General features: G+C 52.8%; 1 protein-coding gene across 1 annotated transcript in view; it reads left to right on the top strand.

Annotated features, from left to right (window-relative positions):
- The window catches only part of INPP5D (inositol polyphosphate-5-phosphatase D), a 143,598-nt gene extending 134,019 nt beyond the window's left edge, over positions 1 to 9,579 (top strand). The window contains exons 24-27 of the mRNA XM_065930551.1: positions 1,435 to 1,531; positions 2,115 to 2,381; positions 6,467 to 7,070; positions 8,381 to 9,579. Coding sequence (XP_065786623.1) covers positions 1,435 to 1,531; positions 2,115 to 2,381; positions 6,467 to 7,070; positions 8,381 to 8,383 — 971 coding nt within the window. The 3' untranslated portion in view covers positions 8,384 to 9,579. The remainder of the gene's footprint in view (positions 1 to 1,434; positions 1,532 to 2,114; positions 2,382 to 6,466; positions 7,071 to 8,380) is intronic.
- The last annotated feature ends 4,385 nt before the right edge of the window (positions 9,580 to 13,964 follow it).

Genomic DNA, 13,964 nt, shown 5'->3' on the forward strand with positions numbered 1-13,964 from the left:
AGAGTCACTCCCTACTGGTCCCCAAAGAAGACCCTGCTAATTCCCATTAGGCCAGGGGTCCCCAACCTCTGGGACCTAATGCATGATGATCTGAGGTGGAGCTGAGATATTAGTATTAGAAATAAAGTGCACAGTAAGTGTGTACCTGATTCATCTTGAAGCCACCACCCCCCACCCCCTGCCCCAGTCTATAGAAAAACTATCTTCCATGAAACCGGTCCCTAGTGCCAAAAAGGCAGGGGGCTGCTGCGTTAGGCAGGTTCAGACATCGCATCTCTGAGATGAGAACTGTCACAACTTCACTGTGAGACTTGAAATGTGGTCAAGAGACCTAGTAACACAGAAAACACAAGGAAGATGTGAATTTGTAATTTTCTCTGAACCCTGCACACATTTTTTGAAACCTGGAAATTAACACGTGTCCTTCTCAATAGTATCCATCCCATTAAAACCTCCCTGCTTGAAATAAATGATTTGAGAGGCACAGAGCTTCTCAAAATATGTTAATCAAGTCTGTCTTCCTTCTCAGACAATAGATCATTTTTTTTTCCTTTTCCGCTTCGCTTTAATTCTTCCTCAAAAGTGCTCAAATAATAGTGTCTAAAAGGAGTCAGGCTTTCATTTTATACTTGATGCATGAAACGATCGTCCACTAAATGCCACCTCATTTCTCTAGTCACAATAGCTCCGAGAGCCAGGTCTTGTCCTTGGTTGGTAGATAGGGAAACTAAGTGATTGGCTGAAGGTCACACACCAAGCCAAGTGGCTGGTCCAAGGTGAAAGTGCAGGTTCAGCCCCTGCTAAGCATCCGTGAGTTTGTAAACATGACGGGGTCCTGCCGCTCACATGAACAGCAAGACAGCAGGACTTGTGCCTGTGGACAGTCTGGCAGCCCCTGGTTGTGGAAGGCTGGGGGCGTCCAGGGTGCTGCCTCCCATGAGTGTGCCTCCTGGCTCTGCCCTTGGGAGCTGGTTTCTCTTGCAGGATCTAGACCTGAGGGGGACCTGGTACCCCTGCAGCCACAACCAGAGTCATTTATGAAGATGGGGTCCCAGTTCCCCATTAAGCTCGTGAACAGGTTGGCTTTGGGCACTGAGTGCTCTTGCAGCGCTACCTTGCTGTATTTCTTTTATTCGGATCTGCCAAGAAATAGCTGCCTGCTTTGTCCCTTGCTGACACCACCGAGTTGAAGATGCCGTAGGAAATGACAACTCTGGGTCATAGGTGCCCACTCTCCCAGCCCTGGAGCCATGCAGGCATAACCAATCAACCACCAAACACACACGAGGTCTCAGAATCTCTGCCCTCAGGCAGCCAGTACTCACTCTCCAGCCTCAGCACGCCAGTGGAAACCTCTGAGCCATCCTGGCCCAAACCCTGGGGACTGCACCCTCACACACTCTCACGTGCTCTTTCCTGGCCCCTTTCTTGCAGACTTTGTGAAGACAGAGCGGGATGAATCCAGTGGACCCAAGTCCCTGAAAAGCCTTACCAGCCATGACCCCATGAAGCAGTGGGAACCTGCTAACAGGTATCCTGGGGGGTCTGGAAGGTGGCTAAGAGCCAGGGCTTCACTGCAACCTAGCCTGGCTTTCCAGACCCAGGAGGGGGAGTGGGGAAGTGGAAGAGGGAGAAAGTAAGGACTCAGAGGGAAAGAAAGCGCCAGCCACAGGAGGCCTGTCCTGCTTCCAGCTCCGAGGCTTCTGACCACAAAGCCCAGGCTCAGGGGAGGTTGGTGTGAATGCAGCAAGGCCAAGGAGACTTCTGCATTGCAAAGTTCAGTTCAACCAACACTGAGTACCTCCATGTGTCAGGTTTTAGAGAAACCAAGGCACGTTAGGTACAGTCCCTGCCTTGGGAAGGCACAGCCTACTAGGAAGACGCCCACTCCAGGAAGAAGCCCCTACAGAGATAATCACACAGGACGGGTGTTGTATTTCCTGAAGACCAAGGACATTAGCAGTCCTGGCTCCCTCCAGCCTGTTCCAAGGGGGAAAGTCACCGGGGTCAGGGAGAGCCTGAGGAGCCCTGACGGACACCAAAGGACACTGTCCTCCTCCAGTGCTGCCCGGAGGAGCGTGAGGTATGACTGTGTGTCCCCCTCCCCCTTGCAGGGTCCCTCCATGCAGTAGCTCCGGCATCACAGAAATCATCAACCCCAGCTACATGGGGGTGGGGGCCTTCGGGCACTTGAAGCAGACCCTGTCCCCCGACCAGCAGCCCACCGCCTGGAGCTATGACCAGCCGCTCAAGGACTCTGCCCTGGGACCTGGAAGGGGAGACAGCCCCCCAACGCCACCCTCCCAACCACCCGTGTCACCCAAGAAGTTTACATCATCAACAGCATCCCGGGGCCCCTGCCTCAGGACGCAGGAGTCAAGGTGAGTGTCCTCTTCACCGTGACCTCACCTTCCCTGGCTTTTCACTGCCAGGAAGCCTGGGCCTCGAATAGAAGCCACCTGGGGGTGGGGACGGGTGTCCCCCTTTGGTCACTGACTCACCCTCAGGGCCTAGAACACAGGAGGTTCTTGAGACATGCATGTGGAACCTCCAATTCCTACCCTATTGGTGTAAATTGCAAAGGTTCATTTTTTTAATATTCATTTACTTGGCTGTGCCAGGTCTTAGTTGCGGCATACTGGATCTTTGGTTGTGGCACGCAGACTCTTAGTGGAATCTAGTTCCCTGACCTGGGATCGAACCTTGGCTCTCTATACTGGGAGTGTGGAGTCTTGGCCACTGGACAACCGGGGAAGTCCCTTGAAAGGTTTTTTAAAAAACATGGAGGAAAAAAAAAACGTTAAACATACTGCCAAGGAAAAACACGGCCCTGTAAAAACAACCTTCATTGAAAAATACGTTTCTATAAGCAGTAAACGCCCATCAACCTCCCACTCCCGGGAGGGCCCTGCAGAGCAGAGACGGGAATTTCCACATAGGAGTCCCTCCCCAGTTCCCAGTTCCCCCAGTCTCCTCTCAACCACGGTGGTTCCTGCTCTCAAGTGCAACTCTCCCTTCTGTCCTGTTGAGACCAATTCGAACAAGCAGCAGCTTGGACTGGGAATTCCCAAGGGGAGGTGACAGCCCACAGAGGGAGGGGGTTTGGCTGTGAAACTTCAGGAAAAAAACCCAGTGGTTAGAGAAGGCTGGCCTGCATCTAGAATTGGTCCAGGTAGCACGTGCCGGGAGGCTGGGAGCCTGGGAGAAGCCTGCACAGCTGCTGCCCAAACCCACGAGCGCGCCTCCTGCAAACGCAGGCTCCAGAGCCCTCCAGGCGTCCCGTAACCACAGGGTGTCGGAAATTAAAAGTGCAGACCTTAATTAACAATGACTGACGATGCGCAAAGTATCGTCAGCATTGGCTTCCTTTGGGGGTGGCTGGTACCGTTTATGATGACTTCGGGGGGACCACTCTGGGTCTGTCTTCCCCTCTTTGAGGACTCACATCCCTCTTGGCATTTTCTGTCGTGAATTCAGAGTCAGGGAAGATTGTACTATAGAACATGTTTTCCCTCATCTCCTGCCACTCCCAACACTCTCACCGGGCCTGTCTGGAGTTTCCTCTGGCTTGAAGAGCAGTTTATAATTCTCTCAAGTTTTGTTCTCTTAAAAAAAAAAAAAAAAAAAAAAAAAAACTGGACAGATGAATGGAAGGATGGAAGGGACAGAAGGAAGGAGGATGGCACCAGACAGAGCAGGCTCAGTCCTGTCTGTCTCTGTACCTCTAGTTTTCAGACTTTGTTGATAGCATCATGGACTCTGGTCTTTCTGTAAGAAACCCAGAAGGAGAAGCAACCTAGGGTCCTCTCCTGGAAAAATGAGAACAAAAGACACCATATGTCGGATCCTGAGGTGCCTCTTTGGCAAAGGTCCTCTCTTTGGCAACCCCAGGAAAGAGAGTTAGAAACAACCACAGCGAACAGGGGGATTGTTCAAGTGAAACGTTAAGTTCCCAAAGTAAATGTCTCTCTGTGCTAACCTAAACACAGCACAAGTTCAAGCACACAGCTGGGAACACGGTGGCCAGCAGTTCCCTCCTGTTTCACAGGTGACAGCTTCAGAAAGGGGACATCTATAGATATAGGGTGGGGTGGGTGCTCAGCTTGCTTCTCAGCAAGGAGGTGATTGGAGGCAAGAAGCTGGGGGCTCCCATGAATGCCTGCAGTCCTCTGCTGCTCCTGAGCCCCCACTTGACTTGAGAGAAGGTTATGGGAAAGGGGGTGTCCCAGTCCTCCTGACACTGCACAACCCCCAAGCGGAGTGACCAGCTATCCCAATTTGCCCAACACTCTCCCCTTCTTCTGCACCAAGAATCCCACATCCCAGGAAACCCTTAAATCCTGGGCAAACTGGGACGACTGGTCACCCTGGACCGAAGGCATGTGGTTAGAAAGGGGGCTCTCCTTGAGACTCTCAGACTTAAGAAAATGAACTTATGGTTGCCAGAGGGAAGGGACAGTTAGAGTTTGGGATGGACACGAACACACTGCTATATTCAAAACGGATAACCAACAGGGACCTACTGTATAGCACAGGGAACTCTGCTCAATGTTATGTGGCAGCCTGGTTGGGAAAGGGGTTTCAGGGAGAATGGATATGTGTATATGTACAGCTAAGTCCCTTTCCTGTCCACCTGAAACTATGACAGCATTGTTAATCGGCTATATCCCAATACAAACTAAAGTTTAAACAGAAAAAAAAGAAAAAGAGAGAGAAAGAGGGCTCTTCTCAGACCCTGCTTGGTGCTTTGCTCCTTTAGAAAAGAACAGACTCCGGATCTGGGGAGTGAAGTCATTTGGCCCCAGGAATCCACTCTTACCCTGGGGATGGGCTGGCTGATTCCACAGCCGTGGCTACTATGGTAGCTGGTTCCTTGTGACTTCCCATCAAGGAAATAAGACTTTTTGAAAGCGGTCTTCCCCAGTCTCCCCGCCCCCACCAAGCCTCCCACTCTCTGACAGTGACAGAAGCCCCCTCCTTGAGGGAAGTTTGCTTGCCTGCCCATCTTTGAAATCAGCAAAATGATTGCATCCAGGGTCATCTTCCTGGCCCTGCCCCTAATTCTCTGCAAGCAGGATCCTTCCTATCTCATCACTGAGAGCGAGCTTCAGGCAGCAGGCCACGCACCTTTCTTTTCTCCTTCTGGCCTCTTCATCGGAAACTTCGGATGAAGTTTCACCCAGTGCTGCTTTCACCCTTTTGCCCCTTCCTCTCCAGGCTAACTCAGAGCAGAGGTCTTTGGGGATCCAGAGCGGGTGCCAAGGATGGCCTGGAGGGGAGCGGTAGCCTTCTGCTTAGGCAACAGCTTCCAGGTCTTTCCAAAGAGTAATGAGCGACAGCCCAATTCTCTGTGTCCCGAAACCCCACATCTTCTTGTCTCATTGGCCCCAGTGAGAGGATGACATCTCAGCTCTGTCCCCTGCCCACGCCTCCTCCCCAGAGTCCCTACACCGTGGCGGTTCAGCAACTTCTGAGCAGCAGTGCAGCACATGCTCCATCAACACGAGGCGTCACGGCCTGAACGGCTCAGTGCATTCTCCCAGGGACCCACATTTTCTTCTCAGCAGCTTCCTCATTTTTGCAGAACACAGAACACGCCTCAGGGAGATCACGCCACTGGCCAGAAAGCAAAATGTGTCCCCATTCCTGGTTCTCCTAGTTCGCTCAGCAGGAAACCACCTCCAGCAAGAGCAGAAGTAAATCAGGAAACACAAACAAAGGAAGCTCTTACCTACCCTGGGGACAGCGTGGACCTCCTTCTCTAGCCTTAAATCAGACAGGCCTGTTTCCTTGCTACTGGCTTCTTTACTGACGCATCTCTCTAGGTGGCTTCTAATTTCAGCATGAACACGATTGTTTCCTTCTCACTCTGACCGAGGGTAAAAAGGAAACCACGCTCACCAGGAGCTCTCCAGGGAGAGGGCTTTATGCAGAGGAAAGAATGCTGGGTTAATAGGGACTATGGGTCCCGTGAGCACCGATTTCTTCTGGTTCATGTCCACCGCCTATGCCGGGGGCAGCGTCTCACACTTGTGGGGCTTCCACGCTTCTGTTAAACGGAGCTTCTGAAGTTGGGACCCTCCAGTAGCACAGGTTTCTGTTCCTCTGTGGCTCAGAGCAGAATTCGCTAGTCCCCCTTGCTTAGTGATGCTCTGGTGTGGACAGTTTCTATGATGGAAAATGTCCAAGGAAAGAGTTGAGGCTACCTGTGAGACCATCAACGTAAGAGTAACACTTCCTTCTCTCGTCTCTTTAGTCATAGTGGAATTCGCATAACATAAAATGAAGCCTAACATTTTCCCAGTGAACAACTAGGTGGCATTGAGTGCCTTCACTGTGTTGAGGCAACCACCACCTCGATCTAGTTCGAAAGGTCTTTATCACCCCCAAAGGAAACCCCGCAGGCATTCAGCAGTCACTCCCCATCTGTGTTTTTTCCCTGTGCGTCTTCTTTCTCACGCTTCAGGCCTGGCGATGTGGCAAAGAGTGTAGGGGAACCTTTGCCTCCGGAGGAGCCGCAGCTGACCAAGCCCGAGATGTTTGAGAATCCCCTGTACGGGTCTGTGAGCGCATTCCCGAAGCCGGCTCCCAGGAAAGAGCAGGAGTCCCCAAAGATGCTGAGGAAGGAGCCCCCGCCCTGCCCGGACCCAGGAATCGTGTCACCCAGCATCCTGCTCTCCAAAGCCCAGGAAGCCGAGGGCGGCAAGGGGACCGGCAAGCCCGCGCCCCCGCCCGCCCCCTTCCTCAGCCCCACGCCCCGGGTCCGCTCCTTCACCTGCTCCACCTCCGAGGGCCGCCCACCGGGCGGGGACAAGAGCCAAGGGAAGCCCAAGGCCCCGGCCGGCCCGCAGGTCCCGGTGCCGGTCAAGAGGCCCATCAAGCCTTCCAGGTCGGAACTCAGCCAGCAGCCCCTGCCCGCCCAGGGACAGCGGCCGCCCCTCCCGGTCAAGAGCCCGGCCGTCCTGCACCTGCAGCACTCCAAGGGCCGCGACTACCGTGACAACGCCGAGCTGCCCCACCACGCCAAGCACCGGCCGGAGGACGCGCCGCTCAGTCGGACCGCCATGCAGGTGCGCTCCGGGCGCGTGGGCAGGCGGGTGCGCACGCGCAGGAGTATGCTCGGTGCACCTGCGCGGGCGGTGCCTGCGTGGTCGGAGGGTGCCTGTGAGTGCACGCGTCTGCTGCAACCCACCAGGCTAGGAACGTGCTCTGGTGCGCGTGGGCTCTCATCCACGGCCATGTATGCGACAGACCAACCCGACCCAGGAGTGGGTTCCAAGAAACCCTGCCCTGGGAACTGCAAAGGAGAAAGGAGGTGAAGACAGGATTTGAATCCAGCCTGGACCCAAAAATCCCTGCTCCTACAGTTGAAGGGTTAAAGGAGAGGCTGTGGGTAAACTGAGTCCTCTATGTCAGGCCTATAAGAATCAGTTCAGTTGCTCAGTCCTGTCTGACTCTGCGACTCCATGAACTGCAGCACGCCAGGCTTCCCTGTGCATCACCAACTCCTGGAACTTGCTCAAATTCATGTTCATCGAGTTGGTGATGCCATCCAACCATGTCATCCTCTGTCATCCCCTCCTCCTCCTGCCTTCACTCTTTCCCAGCATCAGGGTCTTTTCCAATGAGTTAGTTCTTTGCATCAGGTGGCCAAAGTATGGGAGTTTCAGCTTCAGCAGCAGTCCTTCCAATGAATATTCAGGACTGATTTCCTTTAGGAAGGACTGGTTGGATCTCCTTGCTGTCCAAGGGACTCTCAAGAGTCTTCTCCAACACCACAGAAGAATAAGGCTTCATAAATATAAAAGAGCCCAGATAATTTCTATTTCATCATCATCATTAGTGTTAGTTCTTTAAAATTGCCCAGTGTTTTAGAGACTTCATACTCAATGTCCCCTTCCTTCTTATAAAACAGATTTCTTTTTGAGCAAAACAAATAATGGTTAAGAGCAGCTTCTGGAGCCAGACTGTCCTGGGTTTGAATCCCAACTCTCTACCCAACCCCTGTCTCTGACTCTGGGCCTTGGGCCCCAGTTTGCTCATCAGTCAGTGGGTGAACAATCAGTGGAACCTGCCTCATAGGTTTACAGGGAGGACTAAATTTTGTTATATATCACTACTATATGTTACAATTTACATGTAAAGTATGTATTATCTATTACATATTATTTCATATATATTACATATTACTGTGTATGCACATAACACATATACACATGTATTAGAATATGTGTAAGTTCTGAGAACAGTGTGCTGACTCTCTTCAACACTATGTCAGGGGAAGCCTGCTCTAGCTTGGGGCGTGCAAAGACATGGGGACCTTGAGTTAGCTGTGGCCTGGCAATGATGCAGTGCTGAGTCTTCTGTTCTTGTCCTGCAGTGAAGCCCTTGGTGAGCCGCCAGTGAGACAGGAGCCCAGAAGAGCAATGCGAAGCCACTAGGACCCTCTCCCAGGACCCCTGTTCACTCCTCCTACCCAGCTTCCTGCACAGGGCTTCGTGTTTTTCCGGAGAGGGCCTAGCTTCTGTGTGGTCAGCAGGGCGCACTGGCTGTGAAACCTGACCGTCAGTGCTGAAGTTGGAAGAAGCAGCACACCGGATGGGCACCCAAGAACCCGCACACCTGGGCCCCCAGCTTGATCTTGGTACTTGGGACCCAAGAGCCTTGTTGCGGCTCACATTTTGAAGAAAGGAACTAGAGTGCTGATTCCTGGGTGGAGATACAAATAATAATAATATTAATAATAATAATGGCTACATGTGTGGAGCACTCAGCACCTGCCAGGTACCGTGCTAAGTGCTTTATGAACATTACAAGTTGAGTCTTCAGTCAACTAAAACCACATTCCCAGACCACCCCACCCCCTTCCAGTTCAAAACAGTATGCCCTGAGTGGTTTGGACAAAGCATTAAAAATTAAGGCCAATGCCCTCTTGGAATGAGGCAGGGCTTGACCTTTAGGGAGCTCTGAGTGTGTGGTTAATTTAGGGTACAGTGAACCTGGCCTTGTCTAGCTTCAGTGATGCTAACTGCTATAGTTAAAGCCGCTGGGATTCAGCTGAGCCCGTGTGAACAAGGATCTCTCTGGGTCACCCAAGTTCTTCAGTCAGAAGTAGAAGGAAAATAAATTCTTGCTCTCCAGTAAAGAGATCTGGCTTCAGCCCAGACTGGTGATGCCAGGCTTGTACCAAGTCCCCTGTGCCCTCCTCCAGGTGGGCAGGCACTGCTAGGCCATGGAATGAGCTGCGCCACGAGTCGTATCTTATTGAGCTGACGGAAAAGTCTTTGCTGTTCCTTAGTTGCTACAGAAAACCAGCTTTCCCACTCGGCTGCTGGGGAGGGTGGGCCTCTTGGTTCCTGGCCCTCAAAGCAGTCTTTTCTTTCTGAACTCTGTGGCTTTTGGCCCTGCTTCCTTGGTTGCTAGGAGAATGGACTGGTGCATTTTTGTGTGTCTGTTGCTTCTTGACCTAATGAAATTAATGTAGGAAACCAAATCCAGAAGTGTGAGTTCAAGAGGATGGGTACGCATCTCACATCCCCACGTCTGTCAGTCCGTGTGACCAATAAATTGTGCTTTTCTCAGCTCCCATCTGTGTGGCATTTTTTCCTGATGTTCAGCTACAGATGTGCTTCTAGGCTGTCGGGGCTGCTGAGCAGCCGCCCGGGGACGGGTGGTTATGGAGGTTTGCAGTGGAGATGGGCCAGCATTGTCCCGACAGAAGGGACTCTGTAGAATGGATTTGAAGTTGGCCAAGGACCAGGAGGCTTCCCTGGAGGCTAAGTGGTAAAAAAAAAAATCTGCCTGCCAGTGCAGGAGATGCGGGTTTGATCTCTGGGTCTGGAAGATCTCTTGGAGGAGCGCACAGCAACTCACTCCAGTATTCTTGCCTGGAGAATCCCATGGACAGAGGAGCCTGGCCAGCTACAGTGTCTAGGGTCGCAAAGAGTCGGACACGACTGAGTGACTGAACAACAAAAAGGACCAGGATTCGCTGGAGATGGTACATGTCTTTGCGGGACTCCAGGGATGCTCTGCAGCCACCAGTTCCTCCTGGCTTTTGTAAGTGTTCATTGCTGAGCTCCAGAGACACTAAACATGTAAACAATCTGCCAGGTTGAGGGCTCCCACCTGTAGGAGCAGCTTGCACTGTTCATGGGTCAGGGAGCAGCGCCCAGCTCAGAGGGCCAGCGTGGATGTTGCCTGGACCCACCCCTGCCTGGAATGGACATCCAGACCCGCCTCACCATTTCTGAGGGCTCCCAGAAGTGATTCCAGGAGCAGCTGTGGTCTGAGTTCTGGCACCCTGAGCAGGTTCAGTGTTCCCCCCACCACTGCCCCAAGTGCCAATACCAGCTGCCTCAGCACCAAACAGGACTTTGACTGTAAGCTGACGGACAGTGGGGCCCTCCCTGATGCCTGAAACTGCACACTGTGAAATTAAAGGCTTTTCGCTCTCGTCCTTTCAGCTGCTCAGCCCTGCACCCACCCACCCCTCAAGGTCCCTGACCACCTTTCTCCCCAGGGTTGGGTCCACCACCATCTCTAAGGGCCAGATCTCTCCCCCATGTCTGCTTGCTTCCCACCCTGGGCCTCCCAAACACCAGAGTCCCTGTTCAATAAACAGCAGGATGAGAGGGGAACCCAGAGATTCCCACCTCTTTATCACCTAAAGTGACTTACCTCTGTGTGGTTTTAGCTGTTCTTCACCAAGCTCCCTAACCAAGGAGGTGGATTAAACAAGCTTTCCTCACAAAGGCAGAGAAGGCAATGGCACCCCACTCCAGTACTCCTGCCTGGAAAATCCCATGGACAGAGGAGCCTGGTAGGCTGCAGTCCATGGGGTCGCTAAGAGTCGGACACAACTGAGCGACTTCACTTTCACTTTTCGCTTTCATGCATTGGAGAAGGAAATGGCACCCCACTCCAGTGTTCTTGCCTGGAGAATCCCAGGAACGGGAGAGCCTGGTGGGCTGCCGTCTATGGGGTCGCACAGAGCCGGACAGGACTGAAGCGACTGAGCAGCAGCAGCCTCACAATGGCGTCCCCTGCCCCTACGGTGAATTCTGTGTTCCCTGAGGTTACCGAAGCTGCTGCACTCACTTTTTAAAATTTTTTTAAGAAGCAATTTTTTGCTTCACTGCGTGATAGGAAAGCTGGTTGGAAGCCGCGGATCTGATGGCCACAGGAGGTGCAGGCCTCTCTCAGCGGCGGGCGCCCGGCGACTCCACCCACGATATGGCAGCCGTGGCTCCTAGTGTCGGGCCGGCTGTGCCGCTCCTCCTGCCTGGGCTGCTGGTCTTTTTCCATGCCATTTTCCCCCCCACCCCATAGGAGGGAAATGAGTGAGTCATTCAGAAAAGCTCTCCCCCACAGCTAGCTTCTCTATCCCAACCTACAGGGTCTCTCATCGCATGTCCTTAAAATAGCTTCTCTCTCTGGCAGACTAATTTCCATGGAGATCCAGCGATCTGAAGGCCTAGAAGCATTCTGCAAGGCAGCAGCCCAGCTCGAAGCCTTCACTCCAGCAGAAAAGCCTTTGTGATGCAAATGTGTGGTCTCCCACCCCCCACCCCAGACACCACCCCTCCCCAGGCCCCACCTTTCAGCTCCCTTTCTGGGAAACCCACACTGTGTGGGAACAGCCCCGGCAGGTAAGAGTCCAGGCACAATCTCCTTTCCCCTCAGCTCCCAGCGTTCCACCATCACTGGGCAGGGCTGAGAGTGATTCTACACCAGGTGTGACGGCTCGCGGTCTTCCCTCAACCACACGTTAAAGGCCTGTGTGGGCCTTAGGGTCAGCGCACTGATCGAGGGGGACCACCTCAAGGAGGGCTGGTATGTACCGAGGACTGCGGAGTCGGGAGGAATGAGGTTTAAATATCTTTTGTTTCCTAAATATGTGATCTTGTACCAAAGAGTGTTTCTGAGCCTCAGTCTCCTCATCTGTAGAATGGGCAGAAGGGAGCCTTGGGCGTGGTGTGGTTGTGCGGATTCAGTGACCACGCATCTGCACCTGGCACGTCATAGGTGTGCGATGAGCACATTAGTTCCACTTCTTAGGAGACAAGATGGTGTGGGAGGCCTCTCAAGGGTTCTCCTTGAGGAGCAGAGGAAAAGTTTCAGGCAGCAATGAGGGAGGCTGCTGAGCTGGGGACTGCAGGGGGGTCACCAACAGAGGTGGGTAGAGGCCTCCCCCGTGTGGGCAAGGATGTCACTAACAAAGAAGGTAGGGACCCAAGCGGCAGGGTGAGTCTGGGCAAGCCTAGAAGATAAGCAGCCTTGAGGCCAGGTGGGCTACCTGAGGCCCGGGGACTGGATGAGGCGGATGGGCAAGTTGAGGCCAAGGGGACCAGCTGGGTCACTTTACCTACACAGACGGAGCAGCTCTGAGGACCTGAGCCAAGGGGAGCAGACTTGGGGACTCGTAGGGAGCCCCTGAACTGGTGCACGGCCGGACACCACAGCAGTGCCGGTCGGTGCTCCTGGCCATTTGGGACCAGCTGGCCATCATCTCAGTCATCCCACACAGCTCCGTGACCCGCACGGTCCTGGGCCGCTCTGTCCCCTGTGAGACTTGGCTCTGATGTGTCTGCTCCTCCCTCCATCGGCTTCTTCCTGCTTCCCGCGCTGCCGAGGAAATGACTCACAGCCACAGCGTCACCCTGCAGGGGCTCAAGCAATGACAGGTGGCTGCTCACGTGGGTAGGAAAGTCAAGGGTGAGGAGGCGCCCGCCCCGAGAGGTCAGAGGAGGTCCCTTTCAGGGGCTCCCCCGAGCCTGCTCCACCTGAATCTCAGCACCCCAGTGGGGACCTCAGCATCTCACATGCCTCACCTCCACCTGGTGTGCAGAGCAGGGGGGCGCCAGAAGGAGTGACCGGGGGACACGCTGGCGGGGCCCCTGAGAAGGAGGGGGCAGGGCCGAGGCCAAGGCCATCCTCTACACTGCGCGGAATCAGGCTTTAGTGCATGGGATGCAAGTTGAATTTTCATACTTCGTGTTGAGCACATCCCCAGAAGTGGTTCGTCTCGCTTCAGTTATTTTAAAAGAGCATTCCATGTACGTAGTGGCTGAGAGCAAACTCGAGCTCGACTGCCTAAATGTGCTGAAGCGTGTCAGGCTCCATGCAGGCCCGGAGGACCCAAGAGTAATGAGACGATAGCCCCGGCTTCCAGAAGAGGCAGGTGCACAAGCCAGAAGTTACATTGCCGTGTGTGGACAAAAGGCCATGCGATGATTTCCTCCAGGGTTTGCCGAGAGAACGATTTAGGATTAAGTATTTAGAATGATTGCCCCTGTGGTGTGATCGTAGATCTTGATCTTGGAGTCTGGGGCACCCCCAGCCCCACTGCCCACCCACTGTACAACCTTGTCTAAGTACTTAACCTGGCCTCCCTTCTCCATCTGTACAAACAAGGGAATAGTAACATCAACCTCATGGGGTCCTTGTGAAGATGAGATCTACTTGAGATAAATCATTCTGGCTGCAGGGACTTCCCTGGTGGTCTAGTGGTTAAGACTCGGAGCTTCCACAGCCGAGGACATCGGTTTGATCCCTAGTCACAGGACTAAGATTCCAGATCTTACATGTAGAGTGCAGTGGAGCCAAAAAGATTTTTTTTCAACAGGGGACTTCCCTGGAGATTTTCCCAATGCAAGGGTCATCGATTCAGTTCCTGGTCAGGAAACTAAGATCCCACATGTCCCATGGCGTAGCCAAAATAATTAAAATAAAGAAATGTCATCTTAAAAATAAAATTCACTGTGAAGATGAAAAAAAAATTGTAACCAAAAAAGTCAATGACCCTGAAGGTAAAGAAGAGAAGCCTTAAATGCATTCTTTAAAAAAAAAATTCTTATTAAAAAGATAAATAAATAACCCTGGCTGCATGTCTACCCTGAGCAAATGTCAGTTGTAATCAGTTTGATGATCTGACAGAACCACGTAATTCTTCATGTTTCTGT

Source organism: Muntiacus reevesi, chromosome 1 (assembly GCF_963930625.1).
Source record: "Muntiacus reevesi chromosome 1, mMunRee1.1, whole genome shotgun sequence".
Taxonomy (NCBI): domain Eukaryota; kingdom Metazoa; phylum Chordata; class Mammalia; order Artiodactyla; family Cervidae; genus Muntiacus; species Muntiacus reevesi.